At 45.7% G+C, this 24,470-nt stretch overlaps 7 protein-coding genes and 1 long non-coding RNA gene across 9 annotated transcripts; 4 read left to right on the top strand and 4 right to left on the bottom strand.

The window, feature by feature from the left end:
* Positions 1-1,680: 1,680 nt before the first annotated feature.
* Positions 1,681-16,137, top strand: LOC111075746 (paired box pox-meso protein). Its single transcript, XM_041591611.1, is given in 4 exon segments — positions 1,681-2,377; positions 13,815-13,981; positions 13,983-14,292; positions 14,337-16,137. Coding segments are annotated over 4 exon segments (1,119 nt in total). The 5' UTR covers positions 1,681-2,367; the 3' UTR covers positions 14,969-16,137.
* LOC111075749 lies at positions 8,393-9,350 on the top strand. Its single transcript, XR_002607969.2, has 3 exons — positions 8,393-8,588; positions 8,671-8,769; positions 8,833-9,350. It is a non-coding gene; the product is annotated as an uncharacterized LOC111075749 (long non-coding RNA).
* LOC111075748 lies at positions 11,477-12,143 on the bottom strand. The gene is made up of 3 exons (XM_022369223.2): positions 12,038-12,143; positions 11,905-11,983; positions 11,477-11,843 (listed from the first exon to the last, which is right to left on the bottom strand). The coding sequence occupies exons 1-3, from the start codon at positions 12,137-12,139 to the stop codon at positions 11,743-11,745; spliced, it is 282 nt and encodes a 93-aa protein (XP_022224915.2). The 5' UTR covers positions 12,140-12,143; the 3' UTR covers positions 11,477-11,742.
* On the bottom strand, positions 15,615-16,966 carry LOC111075747 (high affinity copper uptake protein 1). The gene is made up of 2 exons (XM_022369221.2): positions 16,749-16,966; positions 15,615-16,271 (listed from the first exon to the last, which is right to left on the bottom strand). The coding sequence occupies exons 1-2, from the start codon at positions 16,815-16,817 to the stop codon at positions 15,816-15,818; spliced, it is 525 nt and encodes a 174-aa protein (XP_022224913.2). The 5' UTR covers positions 16,818-16,966; the 3' UTR covers positions 15,615-15,815.
* A 1,529-nt stretch (positions 16,967-18,495) lies between these two features.
* LOC111075724 (4-hydroxybenzoate polyprenyltransferase, mitochondrial) lies at positions 18,496-20,331 on the top strand. Of its 2 annotated transcripts, XM_022369192.2 has the most exons (3): positions 18,496-18,604; positions 18,665-19,679; positions 19,738-20,331. In XM_022369192.2, exons 2-3 carry the CDS (start codon positions 18,690-18,692, stop codon positions 19,942-19,944), a joined length of 1,197 nt encoding a protein of 398 aa, XP_022224884.2. In that variant the 5' UTR covers positions 18,496-18,604; positions 18,665-18,689; the 3' UTR covers positions 19,945-20,331. The 2 variants fall into 2 exon arrangements, with proteins under 2 accessions (XP_022224884.2, XP_022224885.2); XM_022369193.2 differs by lacking the exon at positions 18,496-18,604 and having other exon boundaries at positions 18,624-19,679.
* LOC111075723 (eukaryotic initiation factor 4A-III) lies at positions 20,270-21,850 on the bottom strand. The gene is made up of 3 exons (XM_022369191.2): positions 21,612-21,850; positions 20,978-21,536; positions 20,270-20,920 (listed from the first exon to the last, which is right to left on the bottom strand). Exons 1-3 carry the CDS (start codon positions 21,742-21,744, stop codon positions 20,413-20,415), a joined length of 1,200 nt encoding a protein of 399 aa, XP_022224883.1. The 5' UTR covers positions 21,745-21,850; the 3' UTR covers positions 20,270-20,412.
* A 555-nt stretch (positions 21,851-22,405) lies between these two features.
* LOC111075713 lies at positions 22,406-23,098 on the bottom strand. Its single transcript, XM_022369177.2, has one exon. The coding sequence runs from the start codon at positions 23,096-23,098 to the stop codon at positions 22,406-22,408; it is 693 nt and encodes a 230-aa protein (XP_022224869.2).
* Positions 23,099-23,220: 122 nt separating this feature from the next.
* Positions 23,221-24,204, top strand: LOC111075726 (axoneme-associated protein mst101(2)). The gene is made up of 2 exons (XM_022369196.2): positions 23,221-23,402; positions 23,464-24,204. Exons 1-2 carry the CDS (start codon positions 23,319-23,321, stop codon positions 24,151-24,153), a joined length of 774 nt encoding a protein of 257 aa, XP_022224888.2. The 5' UTR covers positions 23,221-23,318; the 3' UTR covers positions 24,154-24,204.
* Positions 24,205-24,470: the final 266 nt, after the last annotated feature.

Here is a 24,470-nt window from a genome sequence, read left to right as displayed (position 1 = left end):
GTTGTTGTTGTTGTTGTTATGGCTAAGCGACCTGCCAGAGAGAACATTTTAATGAACGAATGACAAGAAAAATTGGCATATATCATTAAATGACGATATTCCGAATTAGTGACAATCAGATGAAGACAACATTTGCCATAATTAACTCTAACCAAGCGCGGCGCAACGCCTCAGCGAGAGCAGCCAACGGCATAAGTCTCTTGGACTAGACCAGGCCATCCATCGCTCATCACGCATACGCCGCATTGGACACACAACAGGCAACAGCCAGCAACAGCCAGCAGTAGAAAGGAGACGCGTATGGGGGTTGCTTACCGTCGCTTTATTAGTGATATGACTTTGTTAATGAACCAAAAATAGATGCACAAGATCGAGAACGCCCGAATGCGATTCCCACAGCCCCGCCCCCAGATCTCCATATGTGTGACACTAAAAAGTCATGACATCGCTCGGATACGGATACGCTTACTTGCTTCAGATTGGCCATTCAAGCATTCAGGAATTAACTCCGCCCGGTTGCGTGTGTCCAAAAGAGAGAGACAGAGAGAGCGAGAGAGAGAGAGAGAAAGGGAAACCAACCTCACTGACTGACTGACTGACTGCGTACTCGTGCGCAGCCAAGATACTCGTACTCAGACGATACGATACGGCCAGATACACAGCGTGTGCACACCCACACACAGATACTCAGCAGCAGGAGCGGCTGCGGTGCTTGTTTGGGCGCTGTGACGGGGAAGAATACTTACGACTGGTTTGCAACCATGTAGAAAGCTCATTGGTCAAGTGGAATCTAAATAGACTAGCCCACAAAATTAAATATTTAACTATAATGTTGACATTTTTTAACTTTTCTCTTTAAATGCATATTTTATCTCATTTTTATGGATGATTTAATCTTGAAATACTGTCCATTTCTGAATCCACTTTAAAAGTAAACCACTATTTCCAATTTACGTTCAAGCAAATTAAAAATGTATGCCATTTTATTCACACCCAGAGTCAAAATATTAAACTGGAATAAAAATATTAAATTCTATATTCTAGTCCAAATATTAAAATGGAATAAAAATATTAAATTTTTGTATGAAAATTTTTAAATAAATATATATCTTCTACAAATTTAATTTAATATATTTATAGAGCCGAATAATGCAATTTTGCAATCAGTTTTCTATCCTACACTGTAGTGTAAAAGCTATTTTTATTATTTTTTTTTTTAATTTGAAATTGTTGCTTTTATTATATTGCTGTACTCACAAATACTTATTGTCCGAATTATTGCTTCTATGAGGATCGATCACGGAAAACGCTTACCCCCCGATATAGGTACATAGCTCCCAATAACCTCCCTCGAAGCGGTCCTGGGTGTGGAGCGACATTCTTCATTTTTATTATTTTCCCGCACACAGATACACACACAGACACACACTCACACACACACACACACGATCATCGCCATTAAAGCCCAACAAATACAAGCCGATCGACCGCCCTCCATCGTGTGTGTGTGTGTTTGTGTCTGTGAGAGGCAGTGGGACAGAGAGCGAGATAAAGAGAGGCAGAGAGAAAGAAAGAGAGAGAGGATTTGAAGATGCTGCGTCGACGCTGTGCATGTGGATTGATGGACACACGATCGCTGCTCGTTCGGGCAGCAGTGGCAGCCACATTAGTCGCAGCAGACACGGGTGACGACCAACAACACAAGAGTGGCAGAGAGCGCGGCAGAGATTCGCACGGTAAAGAGAGACGAGTCGAGACGAGAAGCGCGCGCACGGATCAGTGGATGCGGATTAAACGAATCTGAGCAAATCGCGAGTGTCTATCTCCATGGAATGATCGATCGATCGCGCGGGAGGTCCATTTACCGAAGATCAAAGTAGAGAGAACCTCCAACCCCTCCCCCGTGCCCCAACCCCCTCCATTTCCGATAAGGTGTGGATAAGTGCGTGATAATTATCGAAAGCCCTGATCGTTTGGCCCGAAAATGTGCTAATCAGATCTCAGTTTTGGTTCAACAACTCAGACGCCCCGTCGCGACGTGGCGATCAAAACGTAATCGGGCAGCAGTGCTCCAGCATCAACTGGCGCCAATTTGTATACAAATTTCATGCCTTAATTGAAACCAACATTATAGCCAAGTGGCAAGTGCGAAAAGTTAACGACTAGGCAACTACACTGCTTGCGCCCCAGCCCGAGCTCCAGCCCCAAAACATCTTACCAGCCATTTCGCGCTTTGTGCAAATTGAATCTCCATCGCGGGGGCAGAGAAAGTTGCCGGAAAAATAGTAGCGGTGGAAGAGCAAAATCAACAGCCCGGCAACCAACGAAGCAATTGTGGAGTTCTTCAGTCAACTAACGCCGCCCGACATGGACCCAGGTAGGCCCCTTCATCCCATACGAGTATATTCAATATCCAAATGTCCACTCTCCCGTATGATCGATCGATCTACATATGTGAGGTGCCGACGGCAATGAAGATCTCCCGTGGTTAATCCTACACAGCCACTCAAATCGTCAACTCAAGTGTTTTGCCAACAAAGTGATCCGAGTCCCAGGTCCTGATGGAGCTCAGTTGCCTTCCTGCCATCGATTGAGCTACTCCACGCATTCCCCTTTTGCTTTTTGGGCCAGGCCAAGAGGGGCCAAGTGTTTGCTTATGATTTTGTCGTTTTCAAAAGGTTGCCGTCGCTGGCCGCGCATGATCGACAGCCTCGCGGTAGCCGCGACTCGTGTTTGCCATCGAAGATGCTCACCCAGGTCCATGCCCCTATCCATGCCCATGTCCATGCCCATGCCTCCTAATTTAACTAATGATCGTTGTAATGTTTGTGCCTTTTGTCGTGCGGTCTTCACTTTTGGCTCCAAGTGTCCGTGTCTCTGTTTGTCCATGTGCTTTGGGCCAAAAAGAAACCCCCCAAAACTCCATCTTATTGGCCCGAAAATAAATGAAAAATGTGTGTAAAGATTTGTTTTCAGAGATCTATTGACAAAACTCTGTGCAATTGAATAATTTGGCATGCGTTGGTTTCCGTAGTGCTGTAAATAATACATTCATATGTACATATGTATGTAGGTACTATGGTTAACTTTCAAAAATCTCAAATAGAAGATGGAATCATCTTTGGAATTAGTTGGCGAAGGGAGCAGGTCCGTACGAGGCTTGATCGGATTGGCAGGGCATGTGTTTGAGTGACATAATTTCTTAACTGGCTGGGGAACCCTTTTACTGTTTTGGCTTGGGGTTTTCCATTAATTTTGAAATACCTCTATGAATAGGTTTTATTAGACCTATTCCGATTAATGCATTAAGCGTATAAATTGTATCAACATTTTGTCGCTTACATACAAGAAGTCCGATATGATATAAATCTACTTACAGTTTAATAAATTTTAAAGTTCAATTGATGGGTTGAGAGTTCAAGTATTACCGGGTATTTATTCTAATATTTTCTTATTTAAAGTGATATGTTCCTTTTCCACTGCTGAATTATTTAAAGCTATATTTGGTTGATTTCTTTTATACAATGATTCTATTACTGGTTGGTTTTTATTTATCAATCAATGGCGTAAGATTACTGATCTGTTGATCGCCATTACCAGCTTTAAATTATTTTATAATGATATTTTCATTTAACTTTTAGAAGTATCAATCATCCAAAATACATTCAGCCAACCCAAAAAGGTAGTAACAATTATAGGAAATAATAAAACATGCATTGGGACAGGAAGACAACAAAAAAAAGTCGCAAAGTCCCGCACTTTGGTCCATTAATGACTTGCTTTCGATGTTTTGACATTTTGTTTGTACGCGCATGCTGGCCGCTTTGTTTGCACGGCCGCAGACGTCGACAAAGATGTAGAAGGGAGAGGCGGAGAGACGGAGAGACGGGAGACGGGAGACGTGAGTCGCCGTTGCGGTGGCTATGAAGATGCACAAGTGCGTGACTAACGGCCACCGGTAGCCATCTACTTTAGTAGCTAAACATGAAAAGCCCACAAAACACCGACTACCGACCGACCGACAGACGCAGGGGGATGTGCAGTGCCGATGCGAGATGCTAAAATCACTGAAATGGGCAGTAAAACAAAAGACGTAGACGTAGACCCAGACGAAGAGATGTAGACGCAGCCACAGCCACAGCTACAGCCAGTCTCGCACTGGTACTACGATGGTCACAAAATGCAGGCAAACACTTGAGATACTCCTCGGACGAAAAGAAAAGACGTCGCGTCAATGTGTACACGCCTTAATGGAAGAGTATACATATGTATGCACTTATTTACGGGTGGTACAGGAGCATCTCTGCAGAGCAGAGGACGGGCGGGGCCGGGCACTGGGACGGAGCATTATAAAAGCTCAACCTGGAAGCAACTTCCTCCTTCTGATTGCAACTCAAGTTTGGGCCAACGCTTCACTGACCAGGCTTGATTGTGTGGCGTCGTCATTGCCGGTCTCGTTTCCCCCTGAGTTCCATAATTAAATCGCTTCCCCGTCAACTGATGCGGAACTCTTTCATTAAGCACTTTTGGGGACAGTCTGACGACTGTGGATACTATGATTCGTGACAAATTTAAATGGATGCTGGAGCTTCAGCAGCGCAGGACTTGCATCGTTTGCAAAAGTTTCCCTAACATCAGCTCTTTCTCCTTTGCAGAGTGAAATTTGAAGCATTTTTTAAAGATCCCCCAGAAGAATTCGATGGTTTCTGATCCCCAAGAACTCCCCTCCTCGGGAGACATGTATCTCCCCGAGGATCGCTCCTTTGACATTTGACAAGTGTGTGCTGTTGCTGTTGAGGAGCAAAACCACTCATTACCATCAATTTTAATGAGTTTCTAATCGCTGGTGTTGGTGGGGGCACGTGTTCGAGGGATAATGAATGCAAGCTCATCAATAAGAACGGCCAACATCTGGTTGTGAACCCTAACCCCTAACCCCTTGATGGCCTGTGTCAATTCCCGCGGGGAAACATGGCATCCACAACCGGAACTGCAGTACCACATAAATACTTCCACTGCACTTCCCATCGTCCGGAGTCCAGAGGCAGAGACAGAGACAGAGGCAGAGTCAGAGTTTGGAATCCGGAGTCAAAGGAGTCAAGAGTGGGCGAGCTGCAGAACACATGGCTAGATTTATGCATCTTGCCGCTGTCAGCGACGGGCGTTGCACATTGCTCGGAATGCCAGCGAACCCGAACCCCGAGCCCCGAGCCGGGTGCCAGGCCAGGGAGTGTTGTGTGTGTGTCGGTTCTAGTACATTGCCAATGATTGGTCGGATCTGTTGGATGGATGTGCCAGTTTTCGATTTGTGGCATCTTCTATCGTACATTTCGGCTATGCGCTCGGCTCGCATTGTCCACATTCTTGGTACGCGTAATTGAAGTCACCGCGGCATGTCAGCCTCCTTGGACGCACACCCCTTTTTCGGCATTGCCTCCCGTACTGAGGGGCCGTCATATTTCCTAGACTTCCATTTGGCAGCCCCCCCATCTCCGGAGAAGGGCTCTGGGCGGTGCGCTGTGCGTATCTTTGTGGTGGCTGCCGTGATTTATGGACTCATTAATTTCTGTTGACAGACAATGCTGTTGACGCTGAAGGAATCTATTTAGCTTTATGTACTTTTGATTCCCACTTGCCGGAGCACACAGCACGGAGTACGGAGCACGGAGCACAGGGCGCCTATTTTATGACTTTCATTTATAATTTGAGGCACTTGCACTTGATACGCCTTGCATTGTTTAATCAGGAAACTCGAACGCACATAGCAGCTCTCTATAGATGGTGATTTATGTACAGTTCGAGTATTTATATATACATTTGTATATGGTGGGGTATGTAATATGAACCACTGCACATTATCAAGACCCTGAAAATGCTCATCGATATGGGAAGAAAAATGACTAAATGTTTGAAATAATACTGAAATTAATGTGATCTATTTATTATCAAATGACTAAGAACTTTCTATTTATTCTGTTTTAAATGTGAGAAATTGAATGGGTTCATAAATATTCTAGTCATTCTTCCGTGATCATTTACAGAGGTGAATAAAATATGATTCTCCTTTTCGCATCATCTTCCTTGGTGTTCATCTGTGTGGGGGAAACAGCAGCGATCGATGTTGAGTAAACAAATTGCGATCTCTTTTCCATTGATAAGACTTGAAATTGAACTTTTGCAGATTAAGATGGAAAATGGCATTGCCAGCAGCAGTTCAAAGAGACAGTCGGACAGTCGGTACAGACGGGCAGACGGGACAGGGGAAGATGCTTCCTCTTTCTCCCGGCTGGGCGACTCTGTGAAATTTACTGATAAATAAATGCGATTGTGCGGCAAATTGTGCAACGCTCCGAATGCGAAATTGTCGACAAGTGCTCATAGTTAGTATATAAATGAACAACAACAACAACAAAAAATAACCACATTGCAATGAAGACTGCATTTAAAGGGTGCTATTTATAAGTCGCAGAGAGAACCCAACAAAGTCTGCAACTAACTATGTATGAATGTTTATAATGAACATACATACATATGTGCGTATGTATGTAATATACATAATACATATTTACATATGTATGTATGGGGACAGGGGCACGCGGCGTATACGCAATGCAATGCAATTGCCGAGCCTCAGCACAACTCAACTGAGTTGTTAAATTAATTTTTTCTGCAATACGAATGCATATAAATTTCATAAAAAGAAAATCACACAAATTAAACATATATGAAGCGGCATCTCCCCATCGCTCCCCAGACGGCGCTCTGTCAATCAACCTGCCCTGCCCTGCCCTGCCACAGGGTCTGCCGAAGGAGAAGGAACCGCTTGCCAAGACCCAAAGATTTATGGGAACAGGCCGCCACACATGCCCATGTGCATAAACCCAGAAATTGTATAGTTTTGCGAAAGGAAATTCAATTTGCCATGCACTTGAATACCCTTTCGAGGGGGTTGAGCGAATGTCTGAGGAACTTTGGATGGAATCAAAGATAACAACCGAACAACTGCAGATCAACCTGCACCCCCATAAATGGTAGCATAAATTGTTTGCAACTTTCGAAAATTCTTCTCCCATCGCATTAATATTTCAGAGCATTCAAAATTCTTGTTAATTCCTTTCCTTTTGCTCGTCTTCTTGTAATGTTTTGGGGCGTTCCTCTTCCAACAGATCGGATCAAACACCAAACTCACAACCCGAAAAAATATTGCCCTCAATATCAAAAACATCATTTCATGCCAAATTTATATTCCATTTGGACCCCAAACGAATTAAAAAACACACACACAAAATCCAAAGTGGCAGCCATTTTGATATTGTATTGTATTATTTATTTTATTTGCTTGCCTGCAGTTAATGTTGTGAATATTCAGACAATTACTCAGAGTTTTCTACGATTTAATACAATTATGTGGGCCATTTTCTCAGAACGCATGGCTTAACGTGAAAACGTGTTAATTGACGGGCCGCTTATTAATTTGATTTGAAATGCTTATTGTTGTATTTTCGAAACACACAGAAATGTCCGAAATAGGCCCGCGATAAGTATTGTTGTCATCGGAGGTTCGCTGAGTTTTGTTTCGCCCATGCAATCACTTCAAAATGTCTCATAAATCAGACAATGTATTTTAATGATCGCATAAACCAAATTTCTTATCAATTGAAAATGTTTGAATTTGTTAAATTCAATTAGGCATAAAATAAGTTCATTGCCTTGCGACATTTGACATCAAATTTGTGCTCAAGCAGCGCTTACAATAATTTCTAAATGAAATAATCTCCATATCAATCGAATGGCTTGTCAAATCAAATCAAATCAAAGTACGAGTATGCACATTTATTTCAGTGCATTTTTAGTTGCAACTTATCAACCAGACAACCAGCAGGAAGAGGACGAAGCAATCTTGTTTATAGCATCATTATTTTGCATCATTCCAAAATGATAAGAAAATTTGCATTTCCAACAAAAAATTCAGAATTATCAATGTACAGTGAAAACAAGTTAAAGAAAATCAGGTTTTTATTTTGGTTTCGCTGACTATTCTCTTAAACTATTTTCAGAAAGCTTTAACTTATAATATAGTTAATTTTAGTAAATTTGAAATTACAACTAAAATAAATCATGAGAAAAAAGTTTTTGTTTAGAGAAAAATCGTATTGCAGGCCACACTGTAATCACATACTCGTAAATATATTTTTTAGCGATATAGTTTGGTTTTTTCTTTGCCGCTTCGTCCATTTTGTTTAGCAAAATATTATTTTTAATTAGTTCTAGTTAGTTAGCATTTGTTAATTGCGCCTGTAATTGGATTTACGCGCATCAGTGGCTTTCTGTGAATACTTTAATGATATTTTAATAATTTATAAAAAGGAGTTAAAACAGCAATTTACAATTTTAAGTGCCGTCGGCATTCGTTTGTCAAAAAGCGCAAGTGTTGAGAAATTTCCAAGAAAATTAAAGGGAAATGAACGAATACACATTTCTTTCTCGATTGCGTCGGCCGTTGGTAGCATTTTGTAATTTGTTTATCGTTTGTGGAGTGGCAGTGGCAGTGGAGTGGCACTGGAAACAAAGACCGGCCATTGTATTCGGTAATTTCCCAGAATTTATGAATTATAATGTTGCCCTATAGACAATTTTAATTGAGCTTTTTATGGCATGCTGTGCGGGAAGGATGAGGATACCAACCCTTAAGGGTTGCCACAGCCACAGCCCAGCCGCCAGCGAAAGATGACGCCGATCTCAAGAAGTCAAGCGTGACGACCAGGCTAAGTAAAAGTATACGATTTCATGGCAAACAGAGCCATTTGTAAGCCATTTGTACCAAAAACACAGATACAGAACACAAAACACAGAAGCAGCAGCAGCAGCGCGCGGCTACCGAATGCGTTTTGAATTTCCGCTGGGAGCCGTAAGGACAACGGAACGGAGACGAAAATCCATGGACAAATATTGACCGGACTAGGGCCCAGGGCCAAAGGCTGTTCGAGGCATCTCCATTTCGTTTCAGAGTTTATGATTTTTTAAGCTGTTTGCCAGATCTCTTCACATTTTTGTAGCTGTTTGCCTTTCATTAACAGAAGCTGCTGCTGCTGCTACTCAGCCTCGACTCGAGATCGGATTGGATCGGATCGGATCAGGCAACGACTTTGAGGGGCATGAGTGTTTGCCTTGATTAAGTCGCTGACTAGTGGAAAGCCGAGAAGCCGGGAGGGGAGCCGGAAAGCCTGAAAGAGTCCTCATTAGAAATAAAGTAGTTTGCTGCTGCTCCTGGTCGCTGCTGCTGCTGTTCTAAATGATCAGCGGCTTAACTTGAAATTAAATAAACAAAATATCTTTTAGCGTTCGAAGGTTCTTCGTTCCCTGATGGCAAACAAGCAAACATCTCAACGGCGACCTGGTATGCACCTGAAATACACATGTCTGTATGTGTTTCTCCTGTGATCGTGACCGACGCACGAAGATCGTTCAACGACGGTGGCATGTTTGCACCTCTAATAAGACCAACAATCAGTGCCGACGCATCGTCGTCGAGGCAGGCAGGCAGGCAGCCACAGAGCCACAGGCCAGCCACTCCAAAGGGTCAACAAAATGTTGCACTTGTGCATCCCTCCCAGAAGGGTTAGTTTGGGTATGGAATGGGATCTAGTAGACTGCTGCGCGATGTGGAGCTGCAACTACGAGTAGCATCATCGCTCATTAATCAAATTTGTTTTGGAGACTGGGCACGGCACGTTGCAAAATGTTTGCCCGCCACTCTTGACTCATCCATCAGCAGCAGCAGCAGCAGCAGCATCCAGAGCTCAAGGGGAATCGATGTGTTGCTCTAATAGGGAATACGTGACTAATTTGCATGTGCCGGAGAGCATTTTATTCTGGCTTTGAGCAGGCCGGATGTCGATTGGCATTGTCGGCCATAAATCACAAGGGGTGGAGGAGGAAATCAACACACAGCATTGATGTTGGGGGGATGTGATGTGATGGCGATTCACCTAACAAGTCACACAACCAACCGATGGCCGATGGCCGATCATCCACATTGTCCATTTCCAATTTTTCGGCTTGGTGGAAGTTTCCATTCTTATCGCTAGTCGCGGGAATAACTCAAATATCATAATTAAACTCCAAGTGCTCAACTTTGGCCTCCATTAATCTTCCATAATTGCCCGAAATTGATGTCATGCGTATTTGAAAAGCCATTAAAACCAACCAACAATCTTCAATAGATCCAAAACAACACACACAAAAAACAAGAGGATGAAATCCTCCTTGTACATCGTTCGTTTTGGAGGCCCGACAACTAGAAGATATTTGTTGAGACAAATTTATGAACGTTTAGCACAAAAGTCAAGCACTCGGAGATAATGTTCACGAAGAGACCAAACAAATTGCAGCCCTCATTGGACAACATATTTGGAATACTTTTCCTCGACTACGACGACAACACAACAGCACAGCACAGCAGGCAGAAAATCGGAAAATACATACAAATGGAGACAATGGAGAACAGAAGTACAGAGGCAGAAGCTGTACGGACTAAGGGATATCCAGTGACATATATTATGGCTTCTATAGCTGCCTAGATTCACCCTCTAAAGGTTGTGCATAAAATCAGAGTGCATTAAGTGTTGCAATCATTTTTCCACTCAATTCAATTAATGCAAAGGGACTATCAGAGATTAAGCTTAAGATTATCCCTATAAAAATTCTTTATAAGATGGGCAACCTACGCAACTTTATTTTCAACTGTTTCAACTGAGAAACAATACAATGGAAACCTTTCAGCTTTGCTTTACCAGCTCTTCCGTAACAGTCTTATATACCCATTCGGAACAGCTTTACTACGGAGCATAAAAAGCAGTGCAGCTAATGGGTAAATCGCTGAAGATGCCTGACACTGCTGCTCCGTCCTATAGGTAGCGCATTTGTCGTCTGTGTGATCTTTGACGTTGCCTCATCCCTTTGTGCCTCTCTGCTGCTGCTGCTGCCAGAGACTATCTGGTGCGGGAGCAGGAGCCAAGCCGAGTCGAGCCGAGCGAAGACCCTCTATGTTTGTAACTCAATTCGAAAATAATTAACGATCACAAGATTACAAATGTCAAACATAATGTCAAGCTGGGGGCTGCCGCGATATCACATTTTTGCCACCGGCAGGCACACTGTCGCTGTCACTGGCGGCACGGAATGGAATGGGTGATGCCCTGGCTCCTGTCGAGCCCGAATGTTCAAAGACCAAAAACGAACAAAACCACCGACTTGGAAATGGAAAGCGAAGTGTACTCGTGTGTGGATGTGGGATGTGGGAGAACGAACCCCCATCCACTCGCCAGACGCAATGCGTGTGGGTCTGTGGCGAGCGCCAGCCGATTTGTTGTGACTTATGTCAAGGCAATTGTATCCCAGACTCGTGAGACAAGCAAAAGTGAGGGGAGTTCTCCCCACGTATCCGCGATGTGTGCGCCCATATCTGTGGGAGTTCTTGGCGTGAACAAAAGTTTTATTTTATTTAATAACAAAAGGCGTAGACCGAATCCCGTTTTCCAGCCTAGGGATAGAGGAGTACTTTTGTTTGAGAGAGAACGGATTGGAAAGCTCCTCAAGGAGCAGCTGTTGTGGTAGCTTCAGGGGCTGCAGCAGGAGCTGCTGTAGAATCAGCAGGTGGAGCAGCAGATGAAGCAGCAGATGCAGCCGGCGGAGTAGCGGCAGTTGTAACCGCAGGAGGAGTGGCAGGGGCAGCAGTTGGAGCTACTGCAGGAGGAGCCTACCAGTGGGTGCAGCAGTTGTCTCAGTACCGTTGTCACTCGGGCCTTTTTGACCAATTACCACTGTACAGTTGCGACAAATCACTGCAAGGAAACTCAAAATAAAGCAGCTGACATCAGTGGAACGAACCCCAAAAGAACCTACGGATCTCCTCCGAGTCGCTATCGCTGTCATCGAAGTAATCTCCTAATAGGCTGGAAAACCAGTCGTACGTATCGCGTCTCTAAAATACGCAAAACTTTAGTCAACGCGAATGGGATGTTCATTTGGTACATACCGATCTGGCAGGACTCTGCTCCGAGGGTCGGGCATGAGCAGCCAGCAAGTTGACGAGCAGGCAGAGGCTCAGTACTAAAATAAGTTCACTTCTAGTTGACATTCTAACTGTGACTGACTGCCAATGTGGCTGAGAGAGCGGCTTAAATAGAGCCATAAATGATACCTGAATGCATGCATGTGGAGGAGCATCTTAGACCACTCCGAGAGAACACAGCTAAAGCTTCCAATAGTTGAGGAATTCTATGAACTACCGAGTAAGAAGATTTTCGTTTTAGCGCCCAATCAATGATAATCACATATATTTTCTGTGGTCAAACGGTATCCAAGAGTCGATCATTCTATATTTATCTAAGCGTAATGCTCTCTCAACATGAACAATCACCTTTTATGTGGGGAGATACCGGCTATTTCGGACTAAGTATTTGGTTCGTACTCGTATTTATGCAGCTGCACGTTCGTCTGGCCCATTTGTCGGGTGGTGGTGGTGGTGGTGTTGGCCCCCAAGTGCAAGTGCCTGGCAATGATCGAACTGCAATTGACAAGTGCGCAAATCCATAACCATAAAGTACATGAAATTTGAAACTGTCTGTCGGATCGTTAGTCGAAGTCGGAGTCGAAGTTGTGGGGGTGTGGTGATGCTGTTGCTGTTCGCTGTTCGCTGGTGGCAACAAGTGTCTGCGTTGCTGGCAATTGCAAATGTAATACGATATACCTTCATGCCAATGGGCTTGTAAGTCGCGAAATGTACTTTTGCATTCGATTAGTTGAATGGGGGTCGATACACCCTGGCCCCTGGCCCTCGGCCCTCGGCCAAGTCCCTTCTTTGTTCGGTTCCTTCCTGTTTTCTCTTAGCAGCGGTGCAGCTCGGTAGCCCTATTGTGGTGCATTTTTATGGCGCTGGACCACGAGTACGTGTTGTGCCCGCAAGTAGCTGTTGTGAAACACAATTCGAAATTAGAAGTCGGCGCAGATGTGCAACATTTCCTCCCATTGCCTCCAATTGTAGTGAAACTGCAAGGGCAGACCAGTCGCTAGTCCAGTGGCAGGTGCCATGACTGGATGTGTCGATGTAGATCCAATGAAATTTTCACCTCGTTTGCTTTCTCTGCCCTTCGACAGAATAATTTTGATTTTCTATTCGTTCTTTCAATAGCAATTCGAGGCAGTCAAATGGTTTTCATTCACCTACTTAGTCCTAGGTAGGAATCTGTCTTCCTGTCTTCCCCCAACAAGGGGGGGTCATCGTTCATCGCTCATCGTCATCGTTCAATGAGCATTTCCGCACGTTCGTTGCATTCGAATGGTGTTTTCCAAGTCCACAATCTCTGGTGCTGGATTCTCGCAACACCCACATCCGCAGTTCTAAGAAGCAAATGGTAGCAGGCGATTTTCAGCCGAAGAAACGTACAAAAAACCCCCAATCCGTTTCTCTTCCACTTCTGCAGACCCTCACCCCACTCTCTTTTGCAGGCGAAACTAATTAGAGGCAAATGTGCTTTTGTTCGGTTGCCATTCTAGGGACTGCCCTTCTCCACATGGGGCATGGATGTATGGAGAGGGCATAAGGGAGTAACTGAAAAGCTTAAGCTGCTGTGTTTATGGAATCGATCTTTCTTCCAGTCTATATATCACTTTCAGCACTTAATCCCCTTTGTTGCATCCTCTGTTCACTGGCAAAAGAGCATCTAGGCTTCGGCTTGCAAGCTGCAACTCTTCTTTTTCCCATGCTAAACACTCTGACCCCTTATTTACGCTCTCCCTCTCTCTCGTTGCAGAGTCGCAGTGTCCGCAGTACGGCGAGGTGAACCAACTGGGCGGCGTCTTTGTCAATGGCCGGCCATTGCCGAATGCGACGCGCATGCGGATCGTGGAGCTGGCCCGCCTGGGCATCCGGCCGTGTGACATTTCCCGCCAGCTGCGGGTGAGTCATGGCTGTGTGTCCAAAGATACTGGCGCGCTACCACGAGACGGGCTCCATACTGCCGGGCGCCATTGGTGGCTCCAAGCCGCGCGTCACCACGCCCAAGGTGGTGAACTACATCAGGGAGCTGAAGCAGCGCGATCCGGGCATCTTTGCCTGGGAGATCCGCGACCGACTGCTCAGTGAGGGCATCTGCGACAAGACGAATGTGCCCAGCGTCAGCTCCATTTCCCGCATCCTGCGCAACAAGCTGGGCAGCATCGGCCACCACCATGCACCGGGCGGATCGACTGGCTCGGGATTGGGCGGCGTGGGCAGTGCCAACAGCAGCAATGGCAACGGCGGAGGCGGCGGCGGTGGCGGTGGCGGTGGCGACGTGGCGGTGGCAACGTGGGTGGCAGTCAGGTTGGCAGCAATGGCAACGGCATGAATGTGGGTAACACACACTCTGGGGCTCCGCACCATCACCATCATCACCATCAGACGGCAGCCGTGGCAGCGGCCAGCGCCCATCATGTGCACGCCCATGCCCATGCCCACGCCCACCTCTACAATTCCATCTATCAGCCGTACAGTGCCGCGGCCGCGTACAGCATGAAGGCCGTCTCCTGTGGCAGCCCCTCACCGCCTCAGGGATCAGGCGGTCAGACACATCCGCACCAGCTGCGCAGCGTGGCCGCCGCCGCGGCAGCCGCCCACTGGCCATCGTCGCACTCTGTCAGCGATATCCTGGCCCACCATCAGGCCGTCGCCTTGCGTGCCAGCTGCCAGGTGGGCGTGGGCGTGGGCATGGGCATGGGCGTGGGCATGGGTAACACAGTGTCGCCGCTGCCAATGACCCCGTCGCCGGTGACCGGTGGCGCCAGTGGGGGGCAGCCACTGCTCGACTGCGAGGGCGGGCCCGGCCAGCAGACGCCCTACAACTACTACATGTACTTTCAAAATGGTGGCATGCACCATCATCACCATCACGGCGGTATGATGGCCGCCGGAGCCACGGGCTTATGAGGATGCGGATGCGGATACTTCGCCCATTAGTCATTGTGTGAGCTGCGCGGGGGAGGGGGGCGCTGGTTAAGGGTTTTAAGTACTAAGCACACGGATACGGATACTCTCGCCCATCCACTCAGAACTCTAGTCGGAAACGGTTCCGTTCCAGTCAGCACTTTCGCCGGGAAAAATGTTGCCTACTTTTGGGGGGGCGGTCTTAACGTTCCGACAGATGTTTTTGGAATGCCAAGTGGATGAGATGATGCATTGCCAGGGTGCCACAGTGAGACCTAGCACGGCGGGTACTACTACATCTATACGAATTTTTCTGTAATTTTGGAGATTTTTCTTTGTGTCGTTTTTGCTTGGATTGTTGGAGTTTCGAGTTGGATTTAGTCAGAACTACAAGTAAATCTTTATTTTAAAATGGCAAGTATTGAGTTCTGTTTTGCGGAATGGTATGCTAATCGATCGATATGTAGGTATATAATATATATACTATATATATGTACATGTACGTATGTGTTATATAGGTTCTTGTTCTCATAACGACTATTTGTACAATATGCTCACTAAGTAAACTAGTTGATTAATTTATGCTGCGATTACAGCAACTATATATAATTAATAATTAATAATAATAATAACAATTAAAGCAAGTGTAACTATCGAATAAAATTGTATTTTTAGACAATTTCTGTAATTACTTTGCGGTAATTCCTTTGGGACGGGGGGCAACTGCATATTTGGGTACATCTAATCTTAGTCTGGAGGGGGTGTTCCCATAATTAACAATAACATAAAAGAACACGCACACATCTGATCATCGATGATCCAATCCATCCTTCGATCCTGCATTGTCCGCCTAGGGACAGCACTCGCTCTCGTCGGGTGTCTTCTTGTTCCAGCCAAAGAAGAAGTGGCCAAGGCCCAGGCCCAGAACCACTGCGAGGCAGAGCCAGTAGTTGAAGGTCATGAAGATCAGCATGAGCAGGTAGGATATCACAATCTGCAGCAGATTCAGCAGCGACTGGATAATGTGCGCCGAGTCCATCAAGCGTTGCCAGTAGCTCTTCTCCCTGACTTCGGCCAGGGGCGTGTCCGAACAGCATCCACTGGGATTGTCGTTCTTCTGACGCTCAGCGGCCAGGCGTTCCGCCTCCCTGCGGGCCACTCTACGGGCCAGATGCTGGCGGAGGAACTTCAGCGCCTCGTACAGAAAGGAAACAACAAAGATGGCCAAGGCGGAGAGAACGAACTCTGTCACCGTCGCTGCCACCCAGCCGCGCCACAAAATGCGTTCGCAGTGTCCGGCATGAAACTGTTCAGAGAGAGAGAGAAAGAGAGCACAGGGTGAGCTTCAGGCTAGTAAGGTGTTAATTGTAAGTATATATTTAGTGCAGAGTGTAGCGAGCAGACCCTCCGAGTAATTAATTTTGACATAAAATGGGGGGGATATTCCCTATCTTTGACCCACTAAACTTGATCCATAATCTTGTTGTGCAACACCCTGTATAGCCTGTATTTTATTGTTTGCCGAGAGTAACTAAATGAGAGCTGGAGAGCAACAAATTCAACGCAAGAAGAGAGCACACAGCCATACAGACATATGTTTTTATGTATGTACAGTTTACATACAAAAGTGCGCGAGAGTAAATAGATAATTTAAATTGTTGTCAGTGCTCTGCGCTCGTCGCTAAATCTCATACCGTGAAACTGGAAATTCCGCTGGAAATTATATTATCACAATCTCCCAATATTTATGAATCTATAGATTCACACAGACTGTGCAACTTACCACCATGATCATGGGGCAGGACTTGGCTGCAGTGGCATTGTCAGATCCGTGATCGTGATCCATATCCATGTCTCGGCGGTGCGGTTTTATTTGGATAATATAATTAATTAGGCACAGAGCAGTGGGAAAAGCCGAAAGCTGTGCTCGTTAGACAGGTTAGTGATAACCGCAACACACTTGTTCGTGGGCTGAGAGCGAAGCGTCGACTGTTGCCCCCAAATGGTCGTGAGTTGTTTTTTAAAGAAAAATCGACCCTAATCCCCGTCGAGACGATAGGCAAGGCAAGTGCGCTTATCACTGAGAAATGGGAAATTTACGTTATCAACTGGTAGCGGGCAGCAGGTTGCAAGCGGCGATATCACCAGCCCACATAGAGGGGGTCTTTACACTGAGCAAGAGTAATAGCTATGTACACATAAATACGAGTAGATATAAATACATTTATCACAAATAATGATTATAATCTGCGATGCATCTCTTGTAAATTTGCAAACTTCCACGCGATAAGATACGAGTGTAAAGGGAAGATATAAACAAGAAGGATTTCAAACATCTCATTATCTTTGGCTGTTTGTCATCTTTTGCAGATCAAGGTCATGTCTAGGTACTTGTCCAAAAAAAAAAAAACAACTAATCCATGCCAAAAAATATGATTTATAGCAGCAGGGCAAGTACCAAAGGTTCTGGATTCGACTTAAGTGAAGAATTATTTATTGCAATTAAGATTAACAATTGTTGGCTAACAAGCGCTAACGAATTGTTGCTGCAGTTCAATGTGTTTAAACGTTTAGCTTTCTTCTCCTTCGAATTGAACTTTATGGTACTCGCACCTAAATGGCTATATGTATATTGGTATGTATGTACATTGGTAGTAACCAACTGGCCGGAGCGATAGCAACCGTCGAGCGGCGATTTTGCCGTTTGTCTGCCTTAGGCCCACTTGGCTTTCAAAGAGTTTTATTTCTAACTGGTCTCGAATGTCTTTTGAATCGATGGCCGTGTGCAAATATTCTACGGCCGTGCGCAAAATCTATGGACATTCTTGAGGCCGTGTGCTAATTTCGAAACACTAGTGCCGAGTGCAAAAGCTGAAGAAATTAAACGATATTGCAGAGTGCCCCTCTGGTTCAGTAATTGGTTAATGAGCAAAGCTTTTCATTACGTTCCTTGGAAGGGGAAATGCTTGTGCTCATAATACATACTTTAAAAGAGTTTATATTTTCCACGGCCAAGATGACTTTAATTCAACTGATTTGTGGTTAATAACAGATTTAAAATCATTTTTATGTGGTAGTAAATCGGATCTAAAAAAATCTTCTTCGAAATTTTATTTAATTTAACTGCCAAGTACAGTTGTGCTACCAGATGCAGGAAAATGTAACTTTTTTGGTCGATGTGGCAACTTTTCATTCCCAACTACGTCCTTTTCTGTTTAAATCTTATTTTATAAGCAATCACATAAAAATAGCCCTCAAAGTTAACCAATCTAATAGAAAATATATTTATGAATCGGATAAGACTATATGTTAAGTGCTGAGAATCCTAGCTAGCTAGTAATGTTAATCCGAATATCAAAATCGAGGAATATGATTTCCGATCATCGACAGAGAACGATTAACCCACTGTCGACCAGTGGATATTTCAATTTACGCACGAATATTATGAAACTTGAACAATTTTATCGTCGTTCAGGAGAGAAATGTTGGGGTAATTTTTGAGTTTTAAGTAGAAAGGCAGGATAGATCTGATCTATAAGGAGTATTATACAGTATTATTTTCCGCCATTTAACACAAGTTGGTCACCTGTTTAAAAAAAGGGGGCTAAGTGGGTTAGCCCACTTCTTTTCGATTTTCAAGTAAGTTTTGCTAAAACGCCGAATGCCTAATTGTGTAATTAATTATTGGGGACGTTACAGTAGGATAGCCCGCCGTTGAATTGCAATGTTTGCGCTACGACATTTGCTGAGGAGCAGAAAGCATTTTCCATACGCTTATGCGGCGACAACAACAACAACAAAAAGCATGCTGCCAGTGCCAGCTGTGCCGGCGCGTGTTCTTATTGGACTCCACACAGACAGCGATTACCGCAATGGGAGGCTATCAAAGGTCCAGGAGGTCTGTTGTCGCAAGATGACCACGCTGCCCTCATCCAAGAAGCCGGAATCGCTGCTCGAAGAGCTGTCTGCAGCTGCGAAACCGTATGCCCAGCTGATGCGGATTGATCGACCCATCGGCACTTACTTGCTGTTCTGGCCCTGTGCGTGGAGCATAGCGTTGAGTGCAGATGCCGGATGCTGGCCTGACCTTACCATGCTGGGCTTGTTTGGCACGGGAGCATTGATTATGCGTGGCGCCGGCTGCACTATAAACGATCTCTGGGACAAAGACATCGACGCCAAGGTGGAGCGAACGCGTACACGGCCACTCGCATCCGGGCAGATTAGTCAGTTCGATGCCATTGTCTTTCTCTCGGCCCAGCTAAGTCTGGGACTACTGGTTCTCGTCCAGCTCAACTGGCAGTCAATTCTGTTGGGTGCCAGCTCCCTGGGACTGGTGATCACCTATCCATTGATGAAGCGGGTGACCTACTGGCCCCAGCTGGTTCTTGGCATGGCCTTCAATTGGGGCGCCTTGCTGGGATGGTGTGCCACCCAAGGAAGCGTCAACCTTGCCGCATGTCTTCCGCTCTACCTGTCCGGTGTCTGCTGGACCATTGTCTACGACACCATCTACGCCCACCAGGATAAGCTAGATGATTTGCAAATCGGTGTCAAGTCCACTGCTCTGCGTTTTGGTGATAACACCAAAGTTTGGCTATCAGGTTTTACCGCAGCCATGCTGACGGGTCTCTCTGCGGCCGGCTGGTCCTGCGACCAAACGCTGCCATACTATGCCGCTGTTGGAGTTGTTGGCGCTCATCTTGTGCAGCAGGTGGGTAGCTGAATATTCCATTCAATTGATTTCCCCAATAACCAAGCCTGTTTTACAGATCTACTCCCTCAACATTGACAATCCCACCGATTGTGCCAAGAAATTCTTATCGAATCATCAGGTAGGACTCATTCTGTTCCTTGGAATCGTCCTTGGCACACTACTAAAAGCGGACGAGACTAAAACTCAGCCACAACCCGCACTAGCAACGTCAGCAGCCAGCTCATTCGTTCCGCTAACTCAACAACCCGAGGTTATAAGCTGAACAAATCCCAACTACCTGCATTAGTGGTGTTGAAATGAATGTTTTACGCGCGCTTTCTGTTCGCCTTGGACCAAAGTCTATATAGTTAGCTAAATAGGTTTCATTTTGTACATAGGCATAGAACTTCTTTATTTGTAGCTTAGTTTCATCGGGTGGATTAGGATAAGCATAACCAAATGATTGTAAAATACCTCACAGCTTGGTATGGTTGAGCCATTAATTTTAAGTGCACTCCACCAAGGTAACGTATGGCGTAAATCCCCATCAACTCCTCTCCCCTGCCCACAACAGCCCAAACCCATGCCTCAACAACAAACTGGTTTCTGTATTAAATTCTTACGTGTTATTTATTATTATACAGATTTTGGTTGTGTATCTTCAAATGTATTCACTCCATTTGTTGTTGTTAATGCTAAGAAAAGATGCGTTGCGTTACATACATAAAAATACATGTGTAGAAAATGTATTTTAGATCAAGTCGGCCACATTCATGGGCATCTCGTCGATTTGTGTAGAGTAGTATTGCTCAATGTCGCGCAAAATGCGAATATCATCGGATTTGACAAAGTTAATGGCGACACCCTTGCGTCCAAAACGACCCGATCGGCCGATGCGATGGATGTACAGCTCACGGTTGTTGGGCAAATCGTAGTTAATGACCAGGGACACTTGCTGCACATCAATGCCGCGCGCCCACACATCTGTGGTAATGAGAACACGCGACTGGCCGGCGCGGAACTCCTTCATGATCTCATCACGCTCCTTCTGCGGCATATCGCCGTGCATGGAGCTGACGGTGAAATTAGCCTCGCGCATCTTCTCTGTCAGCCAGTCCACCTTGCGCTTGGTATTGCAGAAGATGACAGCCTGGGTGATGGTTAATGTATCGTACAGATCACAGAGCGTGTCGAATTTCCACTCCTCCCGCTCGACGGCCACAAAGAACTGTTTGATGCCTTCCAGGGTCAACTCATCACTGTAATATAGAACGAGTTAAAGGTATGCTGTGGACGGACAAATTCATTCTGCTTACCGCTTGACCAATATGCGAATGGGATCAGTCATGAATTTTGAGGTCATTTCAAGAATCTCATGTGGCAAGGTGGCAGAGATGAGCACCACCTGCGTTGCGGGTGGCAAATACCGGTAAACATCATAGATTTGTTCCTTGAAACCCTTGTTCAGCATCTCATCGGCTTCGTCGAGCACCAGCATCTTGATGGCTCTTGTGCGCAGAACACGCCGCTTGATCATGTCGAACACACGTCCAGGCGTGCCGCTCACAATGTGCTGGCCGTAGTCCAGTTTGCGTATATCCTCGCCCAGATTTGTACCGCCAATGCACACGTGACACTGCACATTCATCATATCGCCCAGGGCCAGTATCACCTTCTGGATTTGTACCGCCAACTCGCGGGTGGGAGACAGACACAGCACTTGCGTCTCCCGCAAAGTGGTGTCCAGGCTCTGCAGAATAGATATGGAGAATGTGGCTGTTTTGCCTGTACCAGACTGAGCCTGGGCAATAACATCGCGTCCCTTCACGATGGGCTTGATGCTCCGCTGCTGAATGGCCGATGGCTTCTCAAAACCTAGACATTAGTTAAAGGTTAATAACTATAACTGTATCGGGGTTACATGTCAGCGTGAGTATACACACAACTTACCGTACGCATAGATGCCGCGTAGCAGCTCTTCCTTTAGATTCATGGCATTAAAAGTGGGGATTACCTCCACATCTTCGCTGGTCTCGAACTCAACGTTCGACAGGTCCTCGGCCTGGGCATTCTTGCGCGCCATTCTTGCTCTGTTTTATTTATTATCTGCTCAGTTTTTCTAAAATTTGTAATTTTCTCTTTTTTTTCACAATGCGGCTTGGGTCAGTGTGACCGATTGATAAAATATACTGAAATATACCTTCTCATTTTAAAAATATACCGTAAATATACCGAGGAAAAAACCAAACTTAACCCACCTAGCCCCGCTCTCTTTAAACAGGTAAACAACTTGAGCTATGCCCCCTTGGTCGACAATGGGTTAATCGTTCTCTGTCCATTATCGTAAATCATATTCCCCGATTTTGATATTCGGTTTAATATAACGGGCTAGCTGGAACTCCCAGCACTTAACATATAATTTCATGCAGATTATGTATCAATTTTCCACAGGATTTATTACTTTTAAGGGCTCCATTAATTGGATTGTTCATAAAATAAGGTTTAAACAAAAAAGTCAGAGCATAAAACGTAAGAGTGTATGGAATGTGACGTCATTGTCGGCTGGGCATCCAGGTTTCAGCTATGAGTATATGGACATTTGCATACCCTATTTCCTTTAATTAATAAATAATTTAAATTTTAAATAGTATCCAAGCATTACATTCCCATTATAATGCCAGCCCAAAAACTGAACCAGCTCCAAAATAACGATTTAACAAAATATAAACACTTTTTTTTTTCAATCAATGCAATACGATTTCTGTTTGTGTCTGACTTCCCCTCCTTCGTCTTTGGAGGAATTTACTCAGCGATTGCATATCTTTCTTTGTATGAATGGTGTGGACTCGCTCTTTGGCACGTTTGGCAGCACAGTTTGCCTTCTTGGCGCTGGCCCTGGTCCTTTCGAGATCAGCCTGCATCTCTTCCATGCCCTTTTTCAGGATCTGCACTCGCCGCTTGGCTGTTTGTTGCAGTTTTCGCTTCTCCATCGCCTCCCGTTGGGCATTTTCTGCCACGCTACGAATTTTCTCAAGACTCACTTGGACCTGTCCATATAGAGATTTGAGGTTAGCGACGTTTTTCTTTTCGGTGTTTCGAATCCGCTTGACCAATTTTGCGGCACAAGAACTGCTGGCAGCCGAATTCTTCATCTCCCCAAGGACCTTCTTTATACCGCACAGACTGTTCTCGAGAGCGTCCAGCAGTTGCTTTTTGCCAGCGAGTATCGTTTCGGCAGCCTTCGATGCCTCCCTGGCCTTATCAGCCAGCAGGACAGTCTTGTCCTTATTTCCGGACTTCTCCTCGGCACATCCTTGCGGTTTCGGTTGCGCATCCTTGTTGCACTTGACCTTCGTAGCCGCTTTCGACTTGGGATGTATTTTGGGGGCTTTCAAGTTTCCGGGCTTATACCGATCGTCGCATTTCGTGATTGCCATTGAAGTGGTCGCCACAATGAAGCTCGCTACGAACAACATAACCAAGAACTTGCAACGCATTGGGAATATACTCGTACATATCTCATCTTACACAAATCTCCAAGCCCCATTATCGGAATAGAAAAACAGACGTCAGAAGTGGCTGATCTAAATTTTCGATCACCGAACAGCATTGAGAATATTATAATACAAAAAAAGTTTTATACAGATAGAATACAAAATGCTTATTCAGCATATTCTTCGAGCTTTGCTGGTGTTCGTGACCATTGCTTGGGTTCTCAGTAATGCCCACCCACTGGAAGAGGTAAGAAGGGGAATACAATAGTTCCAAAAACCAAAATTTACCAAGTTGCTTTCTCCCACAGTCCTACAATGAATTTTCCAACCTAATGCTCGATGAATCCGAGGGAGGTTGCCAGGGAAGCGGCTGCCAGATCAATATGTCTGGCGGCGGTAAACAGAAGGCGAGCAACATAGCGCAGAAGGCTGCACAGGAAGCTAAAGATGCCTCTGATGCCCAGGTGTCGGCCGCCGAGGCTGCTGCTCGACATGTGAAGCAACAATTGGCGGACAAGGCCTTCGCTGCGGCCAACGCTGCAGAGGCTGCTCTTGCTGGGAAACAGCAAATCGTCGATCAGCTGGAATCAGAGGTCCATGAGGCTGAGGTGGTCGTCCAGGAAGAGGCCGCCGCACTGCAGACCACCCAGAGCACGGCAGCGTCTGCCGCCCAGACCGCGGATATGGCTGGCACCCAAGTCAAGACACTCACCGATGCCGTGAAGAATGCCCATGCGAATGTGGCCAACTCGGAGCTGGTGTCCAATGGCGCTCAGCAGGAGCTGTCCGAGAAGCAGCAGCTGGTCGAAGCGGCCAAGAAGCGCGTGGAGCTGCTGTTTAAGCAGCTGGAGTGTGCCAAGAAGGACTTCAAGAACACCAAAAAGCTGGCCGAGAAGGCATCCTGCGCTGCCCAGGAGGCCAGACAACGTGCCTCGCGGGAGCGTCGCCGTGTGGAACTGCGCGACAAGTTAATGCGACGCTATAGACGCGGTCACTAAGATGGACAATTAGTGTGTTTATTTTTGTATTAAATTATTGTTTGCTTCCGATTCCTACTCCACTCTGAGACTCCATTGTTCACACGCAGATCAGCGAGGAAGCGAAACTATCAACGGACACGGGCGTCGATCCATTCGATTTACAAGCTTGCCTGCTGCCTCGGAGCGGAGCTGAGCTGAGCGGAGCAGAGCAGATAGTTTAAAGCGGCTCGTGGCAATTAGAGGCTCTTCTATAATTACTCATGCGGCAGTGGCCGTGGCTGTAAATTATCCAATCCTCCAGCATGGTAGCATTGACCCAGCCCCATTGTTGGTGT

The sequence above is a fragment of the Drosophila obscura genome, unplaced genomic scaffold, assembly GCF_018151105.1.
Source record: "Drosophila obscura isolate BZ-5 IFL unplaced genomic scaffold, ASM1815110v1 contig_150, whole genome shotgun sequence".
In the NCBI taxonomy this organism is placed as follows: Eukaryota; Metazoa; Arthropoda; class Insecta; order Diptera; family Drosophilidae; genus Drosophila; species Drosophila obscura.
Note: the sequence above shows the minus strand (reverse complement) of the source record. Positions and strands in the feature narration are given on the sequence as shown.